Below are 18,261 nucleotides of genomic sequence, written 5' to 3' on the forward strand. Positions count from 1 at the left end.
CCCGGACCTGCCCCCCACCGGGACCTGCCGCCCCCCACCCACCTGCCGCCCACAGCGACCTGCCGCCGCACTCACCTCCATCAGCGTCTCCTCAGGGAGGTCGGGGGCCTCGAAGGTCACGGCCCCCTCCAGGTTGGCAGTGACGGGGTCGGCAAAGGTGCAGCAGTGGCCGGTGGCCGGCACCTCTGGGGCGGCCTCGCTACAGGCCCCGGGTGCCAGGTGACGGGCAGAGGAGGAGCCGGCTGAGCCAAGGGAGCTCGAGGAGCCCACTGCAGGGAGACGCCGGTGGGCAGCAAGTTCACAGCTCCCGGACACAAACCCCTTCCCCACCTGGTCTGGACGCCTTGGTCTACACTCCGGCCCTGCCTCGTGGAGCAGAGCCCACCGCGGACGCCCTGTCCCTCCTGCTTCCTGCCCCGCTGCAGGTGGGCCCTCCGGTCCAGAGGTGGGCGCTGTGGGCACGTCTGTGCCCCGAGCCCGGGACTCCTGACCCCACGGTGGCCGCAGACGTGGGTGCTGTGAACACCATCCCTGCTCCATGTGCAAGAACAACAGTACCTATTTCCTGACCTGTCCTGACCCATCCACACCGCCATTTACGCTCTGCAGCCTAGAGGAGCACGTGCAGTCCTCACCTGAGAACATCCTGGCACGAGGACCCTGGGGTGGCGTGGTCCCGCTGGGGGGCGAGCCCACGGTGAACACCACCGGAGATGGGCTGCTGGCCCCCCCAGCACGGGCTCCCGGAAGCAGGTTCCCTCCGAGGCCAGCAGAGGGCGCTGCAAGAGCAGGAGGAGGGGCTCAGGCCCTGGTGGTCCCCCACCAGGCCTGCCCACCCCCACCCCAGGGAACCCCCACCAGCCCACCGATCTCCATAGGCTTCTCCTGCAGGCTGTCCGTGCTCCCCGAATCGGGGGCCTGGGTCCCAAACGCAGCCTTAAGGAGCAGATCCGTGAGGCGGCCAGTACTGAGGGACCTGCAGGGTGAGGAGCCATGAGGAGCCAGCAGGGGGCCCCCGACCCGGATCGCCCAGCCTTCCCACTGCCCAGCCAGCCTGCCCTAACTCATTGCACGCCAGGCACGCACAGGGCTTCAGGCAGGCTGGCTGTCTGCTCTCCTGCCCACCCTGGACACAGGTACTGCCCCCGTTAACAGACACACGAAGGGAGCTCAGAAAGGGTCACGAAGGGAGCTCAGAAAGGGTCACGTAGGAAGGAAGCGCAGATGGGGCCTCTACCCACACGCAGGCCTACTCCTGGCTTCTCCTCCCAGACACTCCCTTCCCACACACCTGCCGAAGGGGCTCTTGTCCTCCGCGGGCCGCAGGCCGGGGCCCAGCTGCTGTCCGTGGAACGGGCCCGCCTCGGAGAGGTCCGGCAGCGTCCGGTTCCGAGGTGGTGTCATGACCACACCCTGCCGGGCCAGGAGGGTCAGCAAGTTCTGGGAGCTGGGGGTCTTGGGGAAGTCGAAGGCGGGCATGGCCTAGGATGAGCAGGTGGGGTGCTAAGATGGACCGCCATGAGGGCCCTAACAGCCCGATGCCGGCACCTGCGTGGCCCCACGCTTCCATCACCCGGTCTCCACAGCAAACGCACAAGACCTCGTCTGCTGCAGGAAAGCAGTAACGCGCCACGCACGTGCCCAACCCCAGGCCCACGTGCACCCCCAGAAACCCTGTGTGTCACTGTGGGTCTGGCCCCACCTCAACGACAGTAGCATAGCAAAGACTGAGCTAAGAAGTTTGCCCAGAGTGGTGCCAGAGCCCGGGGACCACCTTCCGCACCTCTGGGGCCCAAAACGTGTCCCACAGGAATCCTGCCAGGCGGGTAGCTGACGGCCTGGGCAGGTGGATGGGAAGGGGTCCTCAGGACAGAGCCACACGCTGCGGTCTTTTCCCAGGACAGGCCACCCCCTCCCTGCCCCCCCGGCTCTGGGCCCTGTTACCTTGGTGGGGGAGCCCAGGATGGGGGGCAGGGGGTTGCGCTGCAGGAAGTCGGGCAGCTTGGGCGAGCCTCGCAGGGGCCGGCAGGACTGCAGCCCGTGGGCCGGCTGCGGGGGGCTGGACTGCGGGTGGCCAAACGCCACCCCCAGGGGGTCCGTGGGGGGCTTGGGCAACTTCGGGCGGACGACGTGCAGGTCGGACAGGTTGGGAGCACTGTGCAGGCGACAGCCCAGCCCCCCGGCCTGCGGAGGGTGCTCGGCTGCGGAGGAGGCTGGGGCGGCACACGACAAGGCCCCGTCGCTACCACGTGGGGCCTGCCCGGCCCCGGCCCAGCCCCACCGACAGCAAGAGGAGCACGTGTGTGGGGCCCTCGAGGCTGGACTACTCCCCCACCCCGGCTGCTCCGCAGTGCGCCTGAGCAAAGGGGCGCAGGTCGCGCCGCACGGCGGGCATGGACACAGAGGCCCCAATCGCTCCTCCGCAGCCCAAGGCTCGAGCTTGTGAGCACAGTCCCGCAGGACCCGACCCTCCCTTCACTTGTGCAAGTGACCGTCGTGAGCGGGAAGGTGGCTCCTGCCCGGGGGCCACGCCTGCACCTACCCGGACGAGGGGATCTGCCACCCCGCATCTCGGCTCCTTGAGGGGAGGGTGCCCCACTCCAGCCAGGCCGCTCGGGGAGGATTCCAACTTGAGAGAGAGGGTCACCAAGGTCATGCCCTGACAGAGAGCAAGTCCCCTCCCCCGCCGCCCCCCTTCAGGAGTTTCCACCAGGGGAATTCAGGCTCACCTTGTGGGGATGGTGTGTAGGGCCGGCCCCCACCCAGGGAGAGCTTTCTGGCCAGGGCAGCTCCGTGCTCGGTGTGGGATGGGGGTGACGGACTGGCCCGGGCAAAGCCCAGGGGGCTGGTGCTGCCCGACCTGCGGATGGCGGAGGACCTGGGGACAGGAGCAGGCACGAGGAGGTGAGGGTCACGGCCATGCCAGATGGCTCGTCCCCGCTCCGTCTAAATAACAGGCCTCACTTGGGAGCTTTCAGGAAGACTGGACCACTCACCCTCCTGCCTAGAGCGGTAACTAGGGAGTGAAGAACCTCAGTGTTTCCCCTGGGCACCATCCGGCCTGAGGTCACAGTCCCTGCCAGGACAACCACTAGACCGCAGGACCTTCTCTGAGTTACAAAAAAAGGGAGCCTTCTCCTGCTGTGTTTGTTGGAATTTGTCAAAAATCAATACTGGATCTTGTAAATTCAAGATACTTTAGTAACATCTACCAGAAAAGCATTTTAAAAAGCCTAAAACTTTCACACGTCCGTGAACGGTGGCAATAACTTACACAGTGCACAGCCTGCACATTGGTGCATGTGCAACAACCCTGAGTCACTCCAAGGGCGCTGTAGGGAGTTCTCACTAGAGTTTTCTAGGGCATGCTCTTGCCCCCGGGGGAACCCCAGCAGTCACAGGGGAGTCAGAGATGAGGAGTGACTATGCTCACCGTGTGGTCTGGTACTGGGTGGGCGACTGCAGATTCTGCTCAATGCGCTGGTAGTTGTGCACCTGCGTGGGGACTGGGATGGGGACGGACACACCGCACCTGCTGCTGAAGGAACCGGCCCGGCTACAGTAGGAAGAGAGGCGGGCAGGCTGTGTCAATGGAAACAGTGTACTGAGCTGAACCCCAGCCCCAAACACCGTGGGGCAGAGGCCACCGAGGCTGCCAGCTTCCTCAGTTCTGCACAGGCTCTACACCCTGTGCCACAGGGACACATGGTAGAAAGCCAGGCTGGGACTGCTCCCCCACTTGGCTCTGAGGCCACCTGGCTCCACAGGCTCAGGTGTGGTGGCAGTGCTGGCCGCACAGCTCCCCACCCCACCCCCCAGGGTCTACATCCCTTCCGCCACAGCCCCTCCTCCTGGGCCACCCGCGAGAAGCCTGGTGTCCTGCAAGGCCTGAACCAGGACAGGACCTGCAGACACAGGGCAGCCTGCGAAGCCCAACCTGGGGCTGGGGGCCCTAACCCCAGCTTGGGGCCCCTCACAGTCCTACCCCGCCCCGGCCCCTGCTCACCCTGAGGGGCTGGGAGAGCTGCTGCAGGGCGGGGAAGGAGATGGGGTCCGGCCACGGCTCTCCAGGCCAGCAGAGGCCACCAGTGAGCTCCTGGTAGGGACAGATAACATAGGCAGGGCAAAGAAAGGGACAACCCGCAAAAGCCAGCATGCCCCTCTCCCCAAACCAGGAGCAGGCAGAGTGGGGGCTCACCCGCTACACATCAGGCTATCCGGAGGGGGCTTGGCACCAGTCGCCTCGGCCACCAGGTCACCTGTGGACAGGAGATAGGAGAGGCTGGGCCTGGGTACCTCTCACATCAGGACAAGTGTCTACTCCAGGCTTCTGGGCCACCTCACCCGCCATGGCTCCTTGATGGCCCCAACTCGATTCCAGACAGTGTGGGGAAGCTCCAGGCAGGGAGGGGAGGAGGCAGCACTCCCAAGTCCCACCTCCTGTTTTCCCACCTGACCGGGCCTCCGAGCTCTGAAGGAGACCCTGGGTGTGCTCTCCATACCCCAGCCTTCAGCCACCTCCAGGCCAGGTGCCCACAGCTCCCAGGCTGGGCCTGACCCCTCCTCTGGGACCCCGGGTCCCATACCTGCCCCACCAACCACTCTCATGGCCCTGTCTCCCCGTTCACTGCCTTCCTGGCCGTGCCCTGGAAGCCCAGGGCCACTCCTACCCAACCCCGTCCCAGAAGTCATGGGATGGCCAGAGCAGCGAAAGGAAGTGTCAAAGCCCAGGGTCACAAGAGGAACTTTAGACCCCAGAACAGTTTTGGGAGGGGCCAGGCCTGTCCCAGAGGCCTAAGGACCTGTGCTCAACACATGCTAAGCCGGCAGCAGCTCCCTCCCCAGCAGCAGGCACTCCGGAGGGTGCAGAGGCTGGAGGGCAGGGCCTGAGCACAGGGACTCAGTCCACAGACCAGCCACATAACTGGGACGACATGGCTCTGACTCCATAGCCAAGCTGACCTGGTATGGAAGCTCCCAGAACAATCCCAAGGGCACACAGGCAGAGACAGGTCTGCAAGCCCGCGCACACACGCACACACGTACACACATGCACACGCACCAAAGCAACCCCTGGCCCCTGACCTGGAAACTGGGCCGGGACCATGACGAAGTCATCCGTGTCGCAGGACGAGTCCTTGCTGCTGCCGCCGGAGCCCCGGGAGCCCTGCAGGAAGCCGGCAGCGTCGGCCGGGGAAGTCAGCGTCTTCCGGAGCTGCTGTTGCACCTCTCCCAGGGACTGGGGGTCAGAGGGGGGCCACTGAGACTCGGCCCCAGGGCCTGGGTGAGACAAAGGGCTCAGAGCACCCTCCTCCCCATCAGTCTGCATGGTCTACCGCCAGCCAGGCCTGGGCCAGGCCCCACAGGGACAGTCACTGGACACAGCCATCCAGCTCCCACAGAGCTCCCGGGGAGACTTCCTGCAAGGCCTGTAAGGGGGCCTGCTCTACGCTCAAGACACGAGGCATCCAACTTCTGCCTTCAGCGGGGGCAAGCGCCATCCTCTCACCACGGGCCCTGGCGCCCCAGCTCTGTGTGCCGAGGTGCGGGGCACACGCGCTGGGGGGCGGGCTCCAGGTCTCAGGGCCACCCTGTTCCCACCCCCACACATGGGCCGGCCAGCACACACAGACCCACACCTGGCAGGTCGGCCTCTGGGACACGAGGGCTCTGGGTGGGGGGCTACAAGGGCTTCTGCCGACTTGTCACACTCCAACATTTCACAACCCGAACACATCTGTCTGCAGCTAGTGTGAACGGCAGGTGTCCTGACAGTGTACCGGCAGCAGCATGACATCCATGCAGCACCAAACCGCGGGGCGGATGGAAGGGGAGAAGCCCAGGGCCCGGCCCCTGGTGGCGACTCACCGGTGGGGAGGCCAGGTGCGAGGTGGAGCTGCTGCTGGAGCTGCTGCCAGACCCTGAGCTCGGGTACGAGGGCACAGGCACAGGTGGGGCTGGTGGAGGGCACAAGTCAGCACGCAGGAGACCCCCTCCCCCAGCCAGGCCAGCCCGGCAGCAACAGGTGTGGCACCCGCATCCCCACCGAGCCCCACCACGGCCTCAGGGACCCCAGGACCCTCAGGGGACTCACACTTCTTCACAGTGGCGCTGGCATCGAGGAAAGGGTGATGGAAGAATTCGTCTGCAGGACGACAGACGGGAGAGGCTTAGGAGAGTCCTGACCCCAGGGTTCCCTGGGGGACGAGGGTTCCCACCCCCATCCCCCCCGCCACCGGGGCCTGAGCTTCAGCAGGCTTTGGCACCCATCTCAGCCAGCATCGCGCCAGGTGTGGAGGGAGCCGGCCCCAGCTGGTGGCTCTTCACCTCGTCTGGCTGAGCCTCCCCCCACCCCCGCCTGACGGGTTTTCCCGGCGGCAACACTTCCCATTGCAAAACCGGGGTGTTCACAGCCTGCACTGCTGGGAAAACGGCTGTGGGCACCCAGGAGCTGGGGGGGGGGGCAAGCAGCCAGGAGGCCGCACCCCAAACCGGAGGGCCGTCAAGAGCGGACGCGCGCTGCAGGCTTGCCGGGGGCCGGGCAGCCGCTCACCGAAGTCCATGCGGTCCTTGTGGTTGCGTTGTAACAGGGCCAGTAGCAGCTGTCTCAGCGGGGCCGACGTCTCCCTGGGGATGCTGGGTGGGGCCAGAAGACAACATGACACGCCGCCCACCCAGGGTCTGCGGGGGGCTGGGGACAGTCAGGACCCGGGCACTTACGTGGGTACCAGCGTCTTGTTCCTCTCGTAGAAGAGGCGAAGGTCCTGGGGGCTACTGGCCTGGTAGGGGACGGCAGCATGAGTGCCCCTTACAGCCTCCGAGCCCCGTGCAAGGCCCCCCAACCACACCAGCAGGCCAGAGCTTGTGGCCCTGGACCAAGCACCGCAGGCCCTCCATGCTCCCAGAGATGGCCTCCTTCCCCCCCCCCTCATACCCCCACGGCCTGGTCCAGGCTGTAGACCAAGCGGATCACACAAGAGCGGCCAGCAGGCCAGAAGCCAGGCAGCCAGGCCTCCCTCCCACCCAGGGCAGACTGGTCAGGGTGTCTGCTGTGAGTGGATATTTGCTTCTTGAAATGAACAGTCCATGCACCCCCACCCCAGCACAGGACACCCCAGCATAAGCTTTCCCCTCCCAGCGGGCACCGTACTCCCTGGGGAGGACCTGGAGGGCACGTGTGTGGTCAGCCATCTGTGCTCACCGGACACTGCCAGGCACCGTTCCCGGAGCCAAGCGAGCGGCCAAGAGCCAGCGAGCACCCTACCTTCCCGGGGTTGACGGTGAGGGACAGCCCTCCGCACACTCATGCAGGGAGGAAACAGGAGACGGGGAGGGGTGCAGGGGACTAGAGGGCCTGCCGAGGTCACTGGGCAGCCAAAGAAGGCTGCGGGGCCAGCCGGCAACAGCTGAGAGCTGCGTGATCAAGCCAGGAAGTCACGACGGGATGCGCAGCCCAGCACAGGAGGCTCAGAGCCCCCAGCCCTCTGGAATCCCACTGCTGAGCAGGCCACTGCTTTTCACCTGTGGTGCCCCCGGGTGCCTGACACCAACTCAGTGCCTCCCGCCGGCAGGGCATGGACAGGTGGGTGGGCACGAGGCCAGGATCAGACATACACATGGGCATTCGCAGAGGCAGTCTGGAGCTTGCGGACTCCAGCTTGACCCGGAGCAGAACCGGGCCCCACGTGACTGCGTGGTGGGGAGCCAGGAGACCACCTGACTCGTGAGCGAAGGCTGCGGGACCCGGAGCCAAGCGTCAGGTGCAGGGTGCCACGCGGCGCCCAGCCCACGCCTGACCCGGGGCTCGCTCACCTGGAAGGGCGCCTTCCCCGTCAGGCACTGGTACACGATGGTGCCAATACTCCACAGGTCCGCCTTCCCGTCATAATGCTGGGACATGATGACCTCGGGAGCCTGCGGGGCAGTGAGCATGCAAGTCAGCGCCGAGGCTGGAACGGACGCGGGGCACAGTGACCCAAGGCTGCCGCCAGCACCAGCCAATGACAACGGACACGAGCCAGCTGTGACCCAACTGCTATAGGTGTGGTCGGATACACGGCCCAGCCACGCAGGCTGCCGGCCGGCGCGCGGCTGGGCACGAGGAGGAGGGGAGCCCGCGACTCACGCCCCGTCCACGGGCCGCCGGGCTGGGGGGGCCCACCTACCATGTACATGGGGGAGCCGCAGAGCGTGGCCGCCATCATGTTGCTCTGCAAGTACCGAGCGAAACCGAAGTCGGCTGCGGGCGGGGAGAGGAGCGTGAGGAGGGCGGCCCCGGGTGCGGGCCGCCCCGCGCATCCTCCCGCCGCCGGCCCCGGCCTCACCGATCTTGACACGGATGTTGTTAGGGTTGGCGCGACGCCCGCCGGGGTTGGACAGCAGGATGTTCTGGGGCTTCAGGTCGCGGTGGATGATGCCCTTGCTGTGCAGCAGGCGCATGGCGCCTGCGATCTGCTGCAGGAAGAGCCGGATGGTGTCCTCGCTCAGCGTCCGCATGGCTGCGGGGAGAGTGGACGCGGCTCACCGGCACGCAGGTCGAGGCTGCAAGCCCTGCTGGGGCTCCACGCAGCACCGCTCCCAGACTGAGCCCTCCGCGCTTCCGTCCCCGCTGCCCGCACCGCAGGCCCGTCTGCGGCGGCTGCCCAGCTCCTCGGTCCCCGTGCCCCCGTCCCCCCTGCCGCCACACGCAGCCGCCACCCTGACACACCCTCTCTCGCTGCCCATTACTTCTCCGACCCCCTCCACCCACCAATCCAGGTGAGCCCCAGAGCCCGCCTCTTGAGCGAGGGGATGAACGCACGATGCTGGGGCTGCGACCAGGCAGGGTCCCGGGGAGGCCCGCCCCTCCGAGGTCAGCCCGGCCTTGCTGGGAGCCCAGAGCGCTCAGGACAGCCCAGCACCCTGCAGACCAGCCAACCAGGAGCTCCGGGAGCCCTGTAGGGCCAGGCGGCCGTCAGAAGGCACCGCACACCCACAAACCACTTAGGGCCCTGCTCACAAGGGGCCTTCCAGACCCATCCATCCTGCAAGGCTGTCCCTGATGGCTCCACTGCCCTTTCCACCTTCCGCAGCAAGGGAAAGAGGGGACGGGAGAATGCTCCGCCTCCATCAGGCCGCCTTGCAGGCTGGGTCAGGGTGAGACTGGGCATGCAGCCCCCTGGCCAAGTGGTGTCCACTCACTGTGCAGGTAGTCAGCCAGGTCCCCGCCGTTACAGTACTGCAACAGACCATTGGCACAACCTGGTCAGCAGCCCTTCCTGGATCGCCCCGCCACCCTACTCCTGCTCCCTTGCTCCCCGCCTCCTTCCTGGGGCAGGTGTCCCTTGCAATCCACACTTGAAGAGGTCAGTGGGGGGTCTGATCACCCCTCAGGCACCTGCCACGGCCACTGGGGCTCCTGATGGGGTGGCCCTACGCCCACAGACATGCAACCAACTTCTAACCCCCAGGTACCAAGGAACCAGGAGCCAGGAGAGTCCGGCCTCCCTGTCCGCCCTGCCGGGGCTGCAGGAACTCACCTCCATGACCAGATAAACAGAATTGGCCATCTCCTGCAGGACACAGAAACAGCAATGAGAAGCAGAGAGGACCACTCCCTGACCTACCCCCCAGCAGTGCTCCAGGAAACTCCTCTCAGCCTCAGTATGACCCACACACTCGGCACCCACACCCTCAACACACCCCCTGGGCTGTGAACAAGTGAGGCCAGGGAGCATGGACACCGGCTGGCTGGGTGGGCCCGGGGCCTGCTATGCCAGCACTTAGCCCACTGGGTAGTGGCCAGAAGACAAGGACCTCACAGCCAAGACAAGGACCTGGGCTGTGGTGGTTTGTTTTTGAGGTCATCTGCACGGGGGCCTGACTGACAAGAGCAGCAGCCAATCAGAGCACTCTTATCTGCCAAGTCTGGGGAAGAGGCTGAGGTTCCCGGTGTGGTCTCTGGGGTGGATGTGGACCCTGCCTCCAAGGGGCAACCTGCAACTGCCCGGGTGCTGTGAAGGTCACGGTCAGCCCAGCCCTGAAGTTTCAACAGGGCTTAGCTTCACATTCTGCCCACCCAGTGGGGAACCCAAGTCCCCAGGAAGGACACAGCCAAAGTATGAGAGCCTTGACCCACAAAACCGAGAAACCACTCCTGACCCCAGAATCAAAGATGCTGACAGAACTACAGAGGGCACCACCAGCCCACTGCAGGCCAGCAGTGCCACCCGCGCCAGCTTCCGGCGCAGCTCCCAGACACCCATGGCCTCAGGGTGCAGGGGGCATCCCTGGCTGGGTCCACCCCCAGGAGGCTGTAGCTCGAGGCCCAGGCTAGTGCACAGACAGCCCCCAACTGCCAGCATCCACATGGGCCTGCAACCTGCAGGCTTCATCTGCTGGTGGGAGTGCCACTGAGACCCCCAAGAGCTACACAAGCCGTCTGAGGCCCCAGAAGTCAAGTCAGCCAGGCAGGGGGCTCTGTGAACCCCCCTGTTGTCCTCAGTCACCCCAGCTCCTGCCCACACAGTGGCTCTGCCGGCCACAAAGCCCCCAGACCTTCAGTGCCAACACAGCACCAGCCCCTGGGAGCCCCAACACGAGCCCTTTCTCTGCTCCACACAAAACCCCAACTTCTCACTCCCCACTGTGCAAGGAGGCAAGTCTATGAACCGGCCCCAAAGCTCTGGAAGCATGGTGGGGGGAGGCCTAGGGGAATCCTAGAGAGGGAGCAGGAAGTGACCCCTAGAGGGACATCTCTCAACGGCCTTTGGGGAAAGTCTCCTGAGCCTGATCCACAAAGGTCCAACCTTCAGCAGCAGACTCAGGTCCCAGGGATGCCCAACCCTCACCTGGCAGGACAAAGGTCCCCTGGCTCAGCCACCCTGTCACCAGATCGGGGCCTGGGCACAGGCTCACACTCAATGGGAGTGGAGCAGGGACACAAGCTGCTGCATGGGGGGGCACCCCATGTTTAAATGTCAGCACCCCCCTGATGAGAAGCCCCCCCCAGAGCTCCACCAACAGAGGGCCGTGTGTCCCCGGGCCTTGTCCCCAGGACGACAACCTGGGCAGCAGGTGTTGTGGGGCGTGCTCTCAGGGTGTGAGGCCGGACTCTAAAGCCCCCGAGAGCTCCTTGGTCCGGGGCAGGCAGGTCTGCTCCAGCACACCCCCACCCTGCGTTCCTAGGCCCATCACTGGTCCTTCCCAGCCAGCTGCAGAGGAGAGATAACACAGGGGCAACTCCAGGATAGTCCCCAGTCACATGCCAGGCCAGAGGAGTGGGGCGCACGGAGAGCACCGAGGGAGGGAGGCAGGCAGGGGCCGACAGTCAGGAGGGGGGCAGAAGGCTGGCAGGCGGAGGCCTCGCGCAGAGAGCAGAGAGAGGGGCGGGAGATAAGCACCGAGGGGTAACCCAGGAGAGGCAGTGCCTGGGCACCCCCCCGCCCCAGTTACTCCTCACCAGCGAGCTCCGGGGAGCACTACGAGTATTCTGGTCTCAAGTGGCCCAGAGAAGCTAAGCCCCTGCCCTGAGCCACACAGAAGAGGAGCAGAGCTAGGACTCAGGCCCAGGCACCTCCAGGAGGGCTCCAAACTCACCCCACCAAGCCAGGACAGGCAGGGACAAAGTGACAGACAATACAGAGACAGAGCGTCCCCAGAGAGGGACCCACCAGGACTGGCAGGGATGCAAGGGCTGTATGGGAGCAGTGAGTGCAGACCCCTCACCTGCCTCCCTCTCCCCCAAATCTGGGAGTGCCCCAGACTCCCCAACAACCTCCCCTGGAAAGAAGGCCCCCACAGCAAACGTGACAACAGAGTCCCCTTTGTACTCGAGTCCGAGGACCCTCGAACAGGGCCTGGGCCCAGTCCCACCCCTGTCCCCACATTTGAGCCACAGCGGGCTTCCAAACACGCCCTCCGTCCCAAGGCCCCGCCCCACGGGCCCTTAGGGGCCCTGGGCCCTGCCCATCCCCCATCCCCCATCCCCACTGGCCCACTGTTCCTAGCACTCCCCAGGGCCTCGCTCCTCCCAACAGGAGGTCACGGCTTATCACCTCCCCAAAGACCTCCTGTCCTGAGACCACCCTGACGCCTCCCAAGGCTTGCAGATCCTCAGTGGACAGTCCGTGAGCAGCAGGCCACAAGACCACTGGGGCTATGGGGACGTAGACTCCTCCCCCCACTCTGGGCCTCCGCTGTGGCCTAGGATCAGCCTCACCCCCAGCAGGCCCTCCCAGGCGTGGAACACAGAGGGCCAGCAGGGACACAGCACGGCAGGGCTGCGGCCAAGGGCCAGGAGCGGAGGCGACCTCGCCACGGAGCATTCATGCTTAGGGTGACCCAGGGAAGCCAGACAAGGGTCTCCCACGACCCCGGGCCACAGGACAGCTTCAGACCAGCCTCTTCCTGCCGGCCTCTGTCTCCCCGCCTTGACACCCTAACTCCACTGGCTGGCACAAGCTGGGCCACCTCCAAGGTGGGGTCAGGAAGCGTGCCCAGGCCTGGGAAGCAGAAGCCAGCTCCAGCGTGCCCTCAGCCTGCCCGTGCCAACAGCAAGCCAGGTCCCAGGAGAGCCGGCCCTGACAGCGACCGGAAGGAGGGGGGGCAGCATGTCGCCCCGCCCCTGGGTGGGGCACTTTCAGACAGGCTCCGCGCCCACACCCCTCCCCAGGACCTGGCTGCCCCAACCACCCAATGCCAGCCATCTGTCCCTCACTGCCGGGTGTCCCCCACCCCTCCCAGGGAGACCAGCGCTTTGGGCCCCCCGGAGGGGAAGGACCGGCCAGCACTACCCCGGTGGCCACAGCTGACCTGCCCCTGCCCAGCTTACTGTCCACCCACAACCCAGATGGGCCTCAGGTTCCACTTCTGCTAGCCTGGGAGTGAGCGGAGACCGCAGTGGCTCCAGGCACCGAGCCCCCTCCTTGAGGTCAGTCTAAATGTAGTCTACACACGTGAAATGACCAGGACCACTTCTCTCCTGGGGGAGGCAGATGGGAACTGGTGGCCATTCTCATCCTCAGGCGGCAGGTTCTCAGCTCATCGTAACGTCAAGACAGAAACGTAAACGTGGCCAAGGCATGGGCCCGCCAGACCCCACGACCTATGGGGAACGCACCAGGGCCGCCCTCACAGCCCCGCTGCCCTAGGGCATGGCGAGTCCCGTCCGGGTCACAGCCCCCGAGGGGAGAAAACAGGACACAGTATACAAATGGCAAGGGAGCGGCAGAGCTGGGTGGGGAACCCTCAGTCCCAACACCCCACCAGAAAGCCCCCAAGAAACAGGGTGACAAAGCCCGACCTGAGCACCTGACGTGGGCAACAAGGCAAAGCCTTTACAAGGAGATGACACGGAGCCCTCTCCATCCCCTGGCGGGGTGCCCACAGGCCCTGGGGACAGGGCTGGCCCGAGCGTCACGGCCAGGTGTGCTGGGCAGCCTGGTACGGGCATCCAGGCACGTAGGAGGCCACCCCGCCATGGGGCGCTAAGGTGCTTTGCTTAATAGGATCCCACTCCCTGGCTGGGCTGGGCCTGGTAGGTGGGCAGGCACTGACCTAGTTAACTCCTCGGGCGCCAGCCCTCTTGGCTCAGGAAGGTGGCGAAAGCTCTAGTGGGAGCCCGAACACAGCCGCCCACGGGAGCAGGGCCACTTCCGCCCCAGGCTGGGCTCTTCCAGCCAGCTCCCAGGAGGGAAGGGTGCCCGGCCCCACCGTCCTTCCTCGGGGAGCCTCGTGCAGCTGCCAGCAGGCTGGCCTGCCCTCCCCGGTGCCTTCCTTCCCGCACACAGGGCCTGCCTGACTCGGGAAACGCAGAGGAGACTCTCAGGGCAGGGGAGGCATGAGCCGGTATGATCCCTCAGAACACAGAGATCGCATGCTCCTCCAAGAGATCCGCCAAGCCCCGGTCGCCACACACCACAGCGACATCGCAGATGTGACCCGCACAGATGCCCACAGCAGCTCCATTCTAGAGCACTGACCAAGACGGCCGACCGCAGGACAGCACAGCCAGAGCCCTGCAGCCCCAGGAGACTGCCAAGAGCACACGGACAGGCCACCGAGCTGGGGGGTCCAGGGCTCAGAGGCGGAGCGGCAGAGACATCCCCACAGAAGGCAGCGTGACAGGCCCCACCTGCACGGAGAAACTTGGGGGCTGAGCTCCTGGGGCCAGCCGCGTTCTAGTTCTTTCCTCACCTAAGTGCTTAACAAAGCATTTCATGATTCCCACTGCCCCGTGTATATTATGCTTCAAAATACAAAATTAAAAAAAAATTTTAAGAAGAACAGATAGAACAATAATAATGCAACTTTGCAGGCATTTCCAGAACCATCGGGACCCTCAGGCCTCCTTACCGGCCCCCAGCTTGGAACCTGGTACCAAGGGGCTGCCACCCCGCCCCCATCCTGCCCCCACCCAAAGCCCACGGCCCCTCTCGCAAGGAAAGGCAAGGCGAAGGACCAGCACTGCCCCAAAAGGCCCTAGACTAAGTCAGCAGGAGGTGGGTTGGCTCTGTCTGCGGCCGGCCTGGCCATGAGTGAGTCACGTCCAGCTGTGGGAACCAGCCAGCCTTGGGAGGGGGAGGGGTCGCTGTGAGCAAAGCCTGTGAGCATCAGCCCTCCTCCCGGGGCCATGCCAAGCACAGCCCTAATCCCGATTCCTGCAACAGCCACCCTCCCTGCGCAAGAGCACGTCCAGGTACCATCCACCACCCGGGTGTAGCCTCAACAGAAGGCCACAGGCTCTAGCTGCCTCTCCATGGGTCAGGGGGGCCTCAGAACAGAGTACGATCCCCCCTCCCAAGGACCCACATCACCTAACAAACGTCCCGATTCCAAGGGCCACAAAACTACAACAGCAAAGAAATAATCTCAGAGGAAGTATTTGCAACCTATCACAAAAAGGCTTTCCTCAATATATAAAGGGCTCCTTACAAGCCAACACTATTCACATGGCACCTGTGACGCAGCACGCACAGAGCTTGACGTAAAGCGACTCAAGTTCTCAGCACAACCGCCCTATCACACAGGTGTCCGGTCCTACTGTCTCCCACTTCGCAGGTGACAGCGAGGAGCCTTCACACAAGTGAGTGAATGCAGGAGAAAGACAGCACGGTTCAAGGCCCATGCCACCAACCACGGGGCCATCCAGCCCCAGTAAAAAAAGACCAACAGGAATCATGCCGAGGGCAGGTGGCATTCCTAACACCCACGTACTGAGATGCCGAGCCTCACTCACATTAAGTGAAAAACACCGAGATGTCATTTTCCACCAAGATGAAAGTCTGATAAGCGACCTCCTGGAAAGGATGTGGGGAGACCGGCCCTTCCGTACGCAGCCCTGCTGCATGTCCAGTCCAGCCTCTGGGGACCACAATTTGGCAAGTGTCCCAAACTAGAAGCACGCATCCCTCTTATCCGGGGATTTCTGTCTAGGAGACTACGCTGCAGACACACACCAGGCCAAGACTGACTACACAGTCGCTACCAGACTGCTGCCATATCAAAACCCCGGAAAAACCCACATCCCATCAGTGGGGGACCGGCGACGTCAGCCATGGAATGCGGGGCAATGGAACCCAATACAACCGCAAATAACACACACAGCCAAATTAACAACAGCTAATAAGCACACAGGGCTCACCACGCCCAGGTGGAAGTCAACAATGGCCGGGTCTCTGCCACGGGAGAAGATGGTGGCACAGACACGTTAAGATACTTGTCCAACAACACACAGCTGGTTTAAGTTCAGAGCTAGTTTAGAGCCAGGACTGGAACTAGGTCATCTAGCTTCGGAGTCCGGGCTCTGAAGCACTGTGCTCAGGGGTGGGAGCCTTCCCAGGAGAGGGGTGTGACGTCTCGCAGACAGAGACAGCTGTGTGGAGTGACAGAGATCCTTCCCCAGATACAGGCTCAAGTGGAAAACGCACTGATGTGCACAAGCGGATGGTGTGGGGGCAAAGCCACCTGCAGGAACGTGTTCCTGGCCCTGGAGAGCTCCAGAAACCGCCAATGTCGGTGTGGGGGCCTCTAGGGTAAGATGGGGACCAAGAGGGGGAGAGAGGGGTTACCTTTTCCCAAGTCCCCTTTCAAAATCAATTTTTTTGGGCCAAATTATTTATTACCTAGTTTTAAAAGCCATTTTTTCTGGGTACCTTGCATCTCAGAGGAGTGTTAAGGACTCAGGGACGGCCCCACGCCTCGGTGGGGGAGGGCACAGAGCTCCGGCAGAAGCCTCAGAGGGGAGAGGCCACACTGGCCTCTATGCACTTCCTCCGAGCGGGGGAAGCCGAGCGACAGGCAGCACTAGAGGAAATAGCAGTGCCCACAACCAGGTGTGTGGCCCCGCCAGGATGGCGCCGGAGGGAGAGCCAGGGTTCCAAGAGGGGGACGACAGGGAAGGGGGGGGCCCATTCTCCTGGCCCCAGGACACCGTGTCTCAGTAGCCCGGTGCCCGGCTTCCAGGTACTCGCTTTCACACTGGGCCCGTGTCCCCCCATGTCACCTCACGTCATGCCACAGCCCCCAAGGCCACAGCCCGTCTCTCAAGAGGGAGGGAAGAGGCCACCAAAACACAGACGGCCGGGCTGGGAACTTCCCCTCAGCCAGGGGCTGGTCCCGTGGCCTCAGTAAACAGGTTTCAAAACCATTAGTCAGCACTTTGGCCTGCAGATCTGCCGCCTCAGGTTCCCAGTCCCCAAACTGGCTCTCCGGGGTCCTGGACCCTTACCGAAGCCAGGCCCCACCCGGGGCCCCAGGGGCGGTGAGGGGACCCGGTGAGGGTCTCCCGAGCCGGCTGGGCCTGAGGTGAACCGCCTCCCTGCTGCCAGCTGCCTCGGCCTGGGCTGTCTGGCCCTGACTGCCAGCCAGAAGGAATCTCCATGGGCCCCTCCCCTCCCCCAGCCTGACGCAGGGAGGGACTGGCCAATGCCAGGCCGCTGGAGCAATGTCAACAAACAACCCGCTGGCCAGACAGGTGGGCCAGGCCGGCAGCACCGCCCCGCCCCGGGCCTGTGCTGGGGACAGGGGCCACGCCACAGCTAGCTAGACCTCAGCTAGCTAGAACTCCGTCAATCCAAGGAATGTGACCCGTGGTGCCCGCTGGTGCCTGCGGCAGTCAGGCTGTCAGCCAGCTAGGGCCGGCGGGACTCTCCCCACATGCCCAGAGAACACGGGCCCCAAACTGGGCAGAGAAAGAAGTCTCCAGGGTCCTGCTCAGGCCTCTCAGTTGGGCAGGCCAGGCAGCGATCTATACCCAAGGGTGCCCAGCTCCTTCTCCCAACAGAAGACCCTGGCCTAGAACCTTCCACTACTGACCAGGGTCCTCAGCACCTGGCTAGCCCAGGACCCAAGCTCGTTGGACCTGACGCTGTGCACAGGCTAGCCTGGGAGGGTAACGCACCCCCAGCCCATCGCCAATGCTGCCCCGAGCCTTACCTGGAAGTCATACAAAGCCACGATGTTTTCATGTTTCAATTCCTAGGATAGAAACCCAAGTTTCTCAGGATCAAGGCTGGCTCACCCACCACCCTCTCCCCCCACGACTTCCCATGCCCGCTCACCTTGAGGATCTTGATTTCCTTCCCCAGCAGCGTCTGGGACTTGGCAAGGTTCTTCTTGTTAATGCATTTGACCGCGACCTCCAGGTCGTGCTTCTGAAAACCAAGAATGGATATTCCTCAGGGGCCCAAAACCAGGAATCCATACAGGGTCACCCCCAGGCCAGGTAAGCACCTGGTGGGGGGGATTCCGGTGCCAGTGGCAAGGCTCCAGGTGTGGGGTGGGAATGACGGGTGTCTGGGGATGTAAAGGTGAGGGAGCCTGGGATCTGGAGATGGGGATGAAGGGTCCATGGGGTGGGGTGGGCATGAAAACCCCCGAGGTGTGTGGTAGGGATGGGGGTGGCCAGTGTGGGGCCGGGATGGGGGCCCCGGGGCTCCCCGGGTGTGGGGCGGGAATGGGAGGATGGGGGTCCCGGGTGTGAGGCAGGGATACGGGGGTCCCCAGGTGTGGGTCGGAGATGGGGGTCCCGGGTGTGAGCCGGGGATGGGGGCGCCCCGGGCGTGCGGCGGGGAGGAGGGGCACCCCCTCGCCGGGGCCTGGTCCGGGCCCGCCGGCGTCCCTCACCTCCCGGTGGCGCCCCTTGAAGACCACGGCGAAGGCGCCGTGCCCAATCAGGTCCTTGCGCGAGAACTCGAACTTGCCCACGGCCTCCAGGCCGCCGCGGCCGGGCTCCATGGCGCGGGCTGGCGGCTCAGGCGGCGGCTCGGGCCGGGGGTGGCG

General features: G+C 64.4%; 1 protein-coding gene across 1 annotated transcript in view; it reads right to left on the reverse strand.

The window, feature by feature from the left end:
- ULK1 (unc-51 like autophagy activating kinase 1) overlaps positions 1-18,261 on the reverse strand; it is a 43,634-nt gene that overhangs the window by 3,031 nt on the left and 22,342 nt on the right. The window contains exons 3-26 of the mRNA XM_034637897.1: positions 18,106-18,261; positions 17,541-17,633; positions 17,416-17,457; positions 9,519-9,551; positions 9,181-9,217; positions 8,325-8,498; positions 8,166-8,239; positions 7,813-7,914; positions 6,721-6,779; positions 6,554-6,636; positions 6,095-6,145; positions 5,869-5,957; positions 5,086-5,239; positions 4,199-4,259; positions 4,007-4,096; positions 3,434-3,556; positions 2,730-2,878; positions 2,543-2,629; positions 1,945-2,213; positions 1,292-1,482; positions 867-976; positions 636-779; positions 393-407; positions 19-242 (exon numbers count right to left, since the gene is read on the reverse strand). The exon at positions 18,106-18,261 is cut by the window's right edge and continues 1 nt beyond it. Coding sequence (XP_034493788.1) covers positions 19-242; positions 393-407; positions 636-779; positions 867-976; positions 1,292-1,482; positions 1,945-2,213; positions 2,543-2,629; positions 2,730-2,878; positions 3,434-3,556; positions 4,007-4,096; positions 4,199-4,259; positions 5,086-5,239; positions 5,869-5,957; positions 6,095-6,145; positions 6,554-6,636; positions 6,721-6,779; positions 7,813-7,914; positions 8,166-8,239; positions 8,325-8,498; positions 9,181-9,217; positions 9,519-9,551; positions 17,416-17,457; positions 17,541-17,633; positions 18,106-18,216 — 2,565 coding nt within the window. The 5' untranslated portion in view covers positions 18,217-18,261. The remainder of the gene's footprint in view (positions 1-18; positions 243-392; positions 408-635; positions 780-866; positions 977-1,291; positions 1,483-1,944; positions 2,214-2,542; positions 2,630-2,729; positions 2,879-3,433; positions 3,557-4,006; positions 4,097-4,198; positions 4,260-5,085; positions 5,240-5,868; positions 5,958-6,094; positions 6,146-6,553; positions 6,637-6,720; positions 6,780-7,812; positions 7,915-8,165; positions 8,240-8,324; positions 8,499-9,180; positions 9,218-9,518; positions 9,552-17,415; positions 17,458-17,540; positions 17,634-18,105) is intronic.

The sequence above is a fragment of the Ailuropoda melanoleuca genome, chromosome 12 (assembly GCF_002007445.2).
Source record: "Ailuropoda melanoleuca isolate Jingjing chromosome 12, ASM200744v2, whole genome shotgun sequence".
NCBI classification, from domain to species: Eukaryota; Metazoa; Chordata; class Mammalia; order Carnivora; family Ursidae; genus Ailuropoda; species Ailuropoda melanoleuca.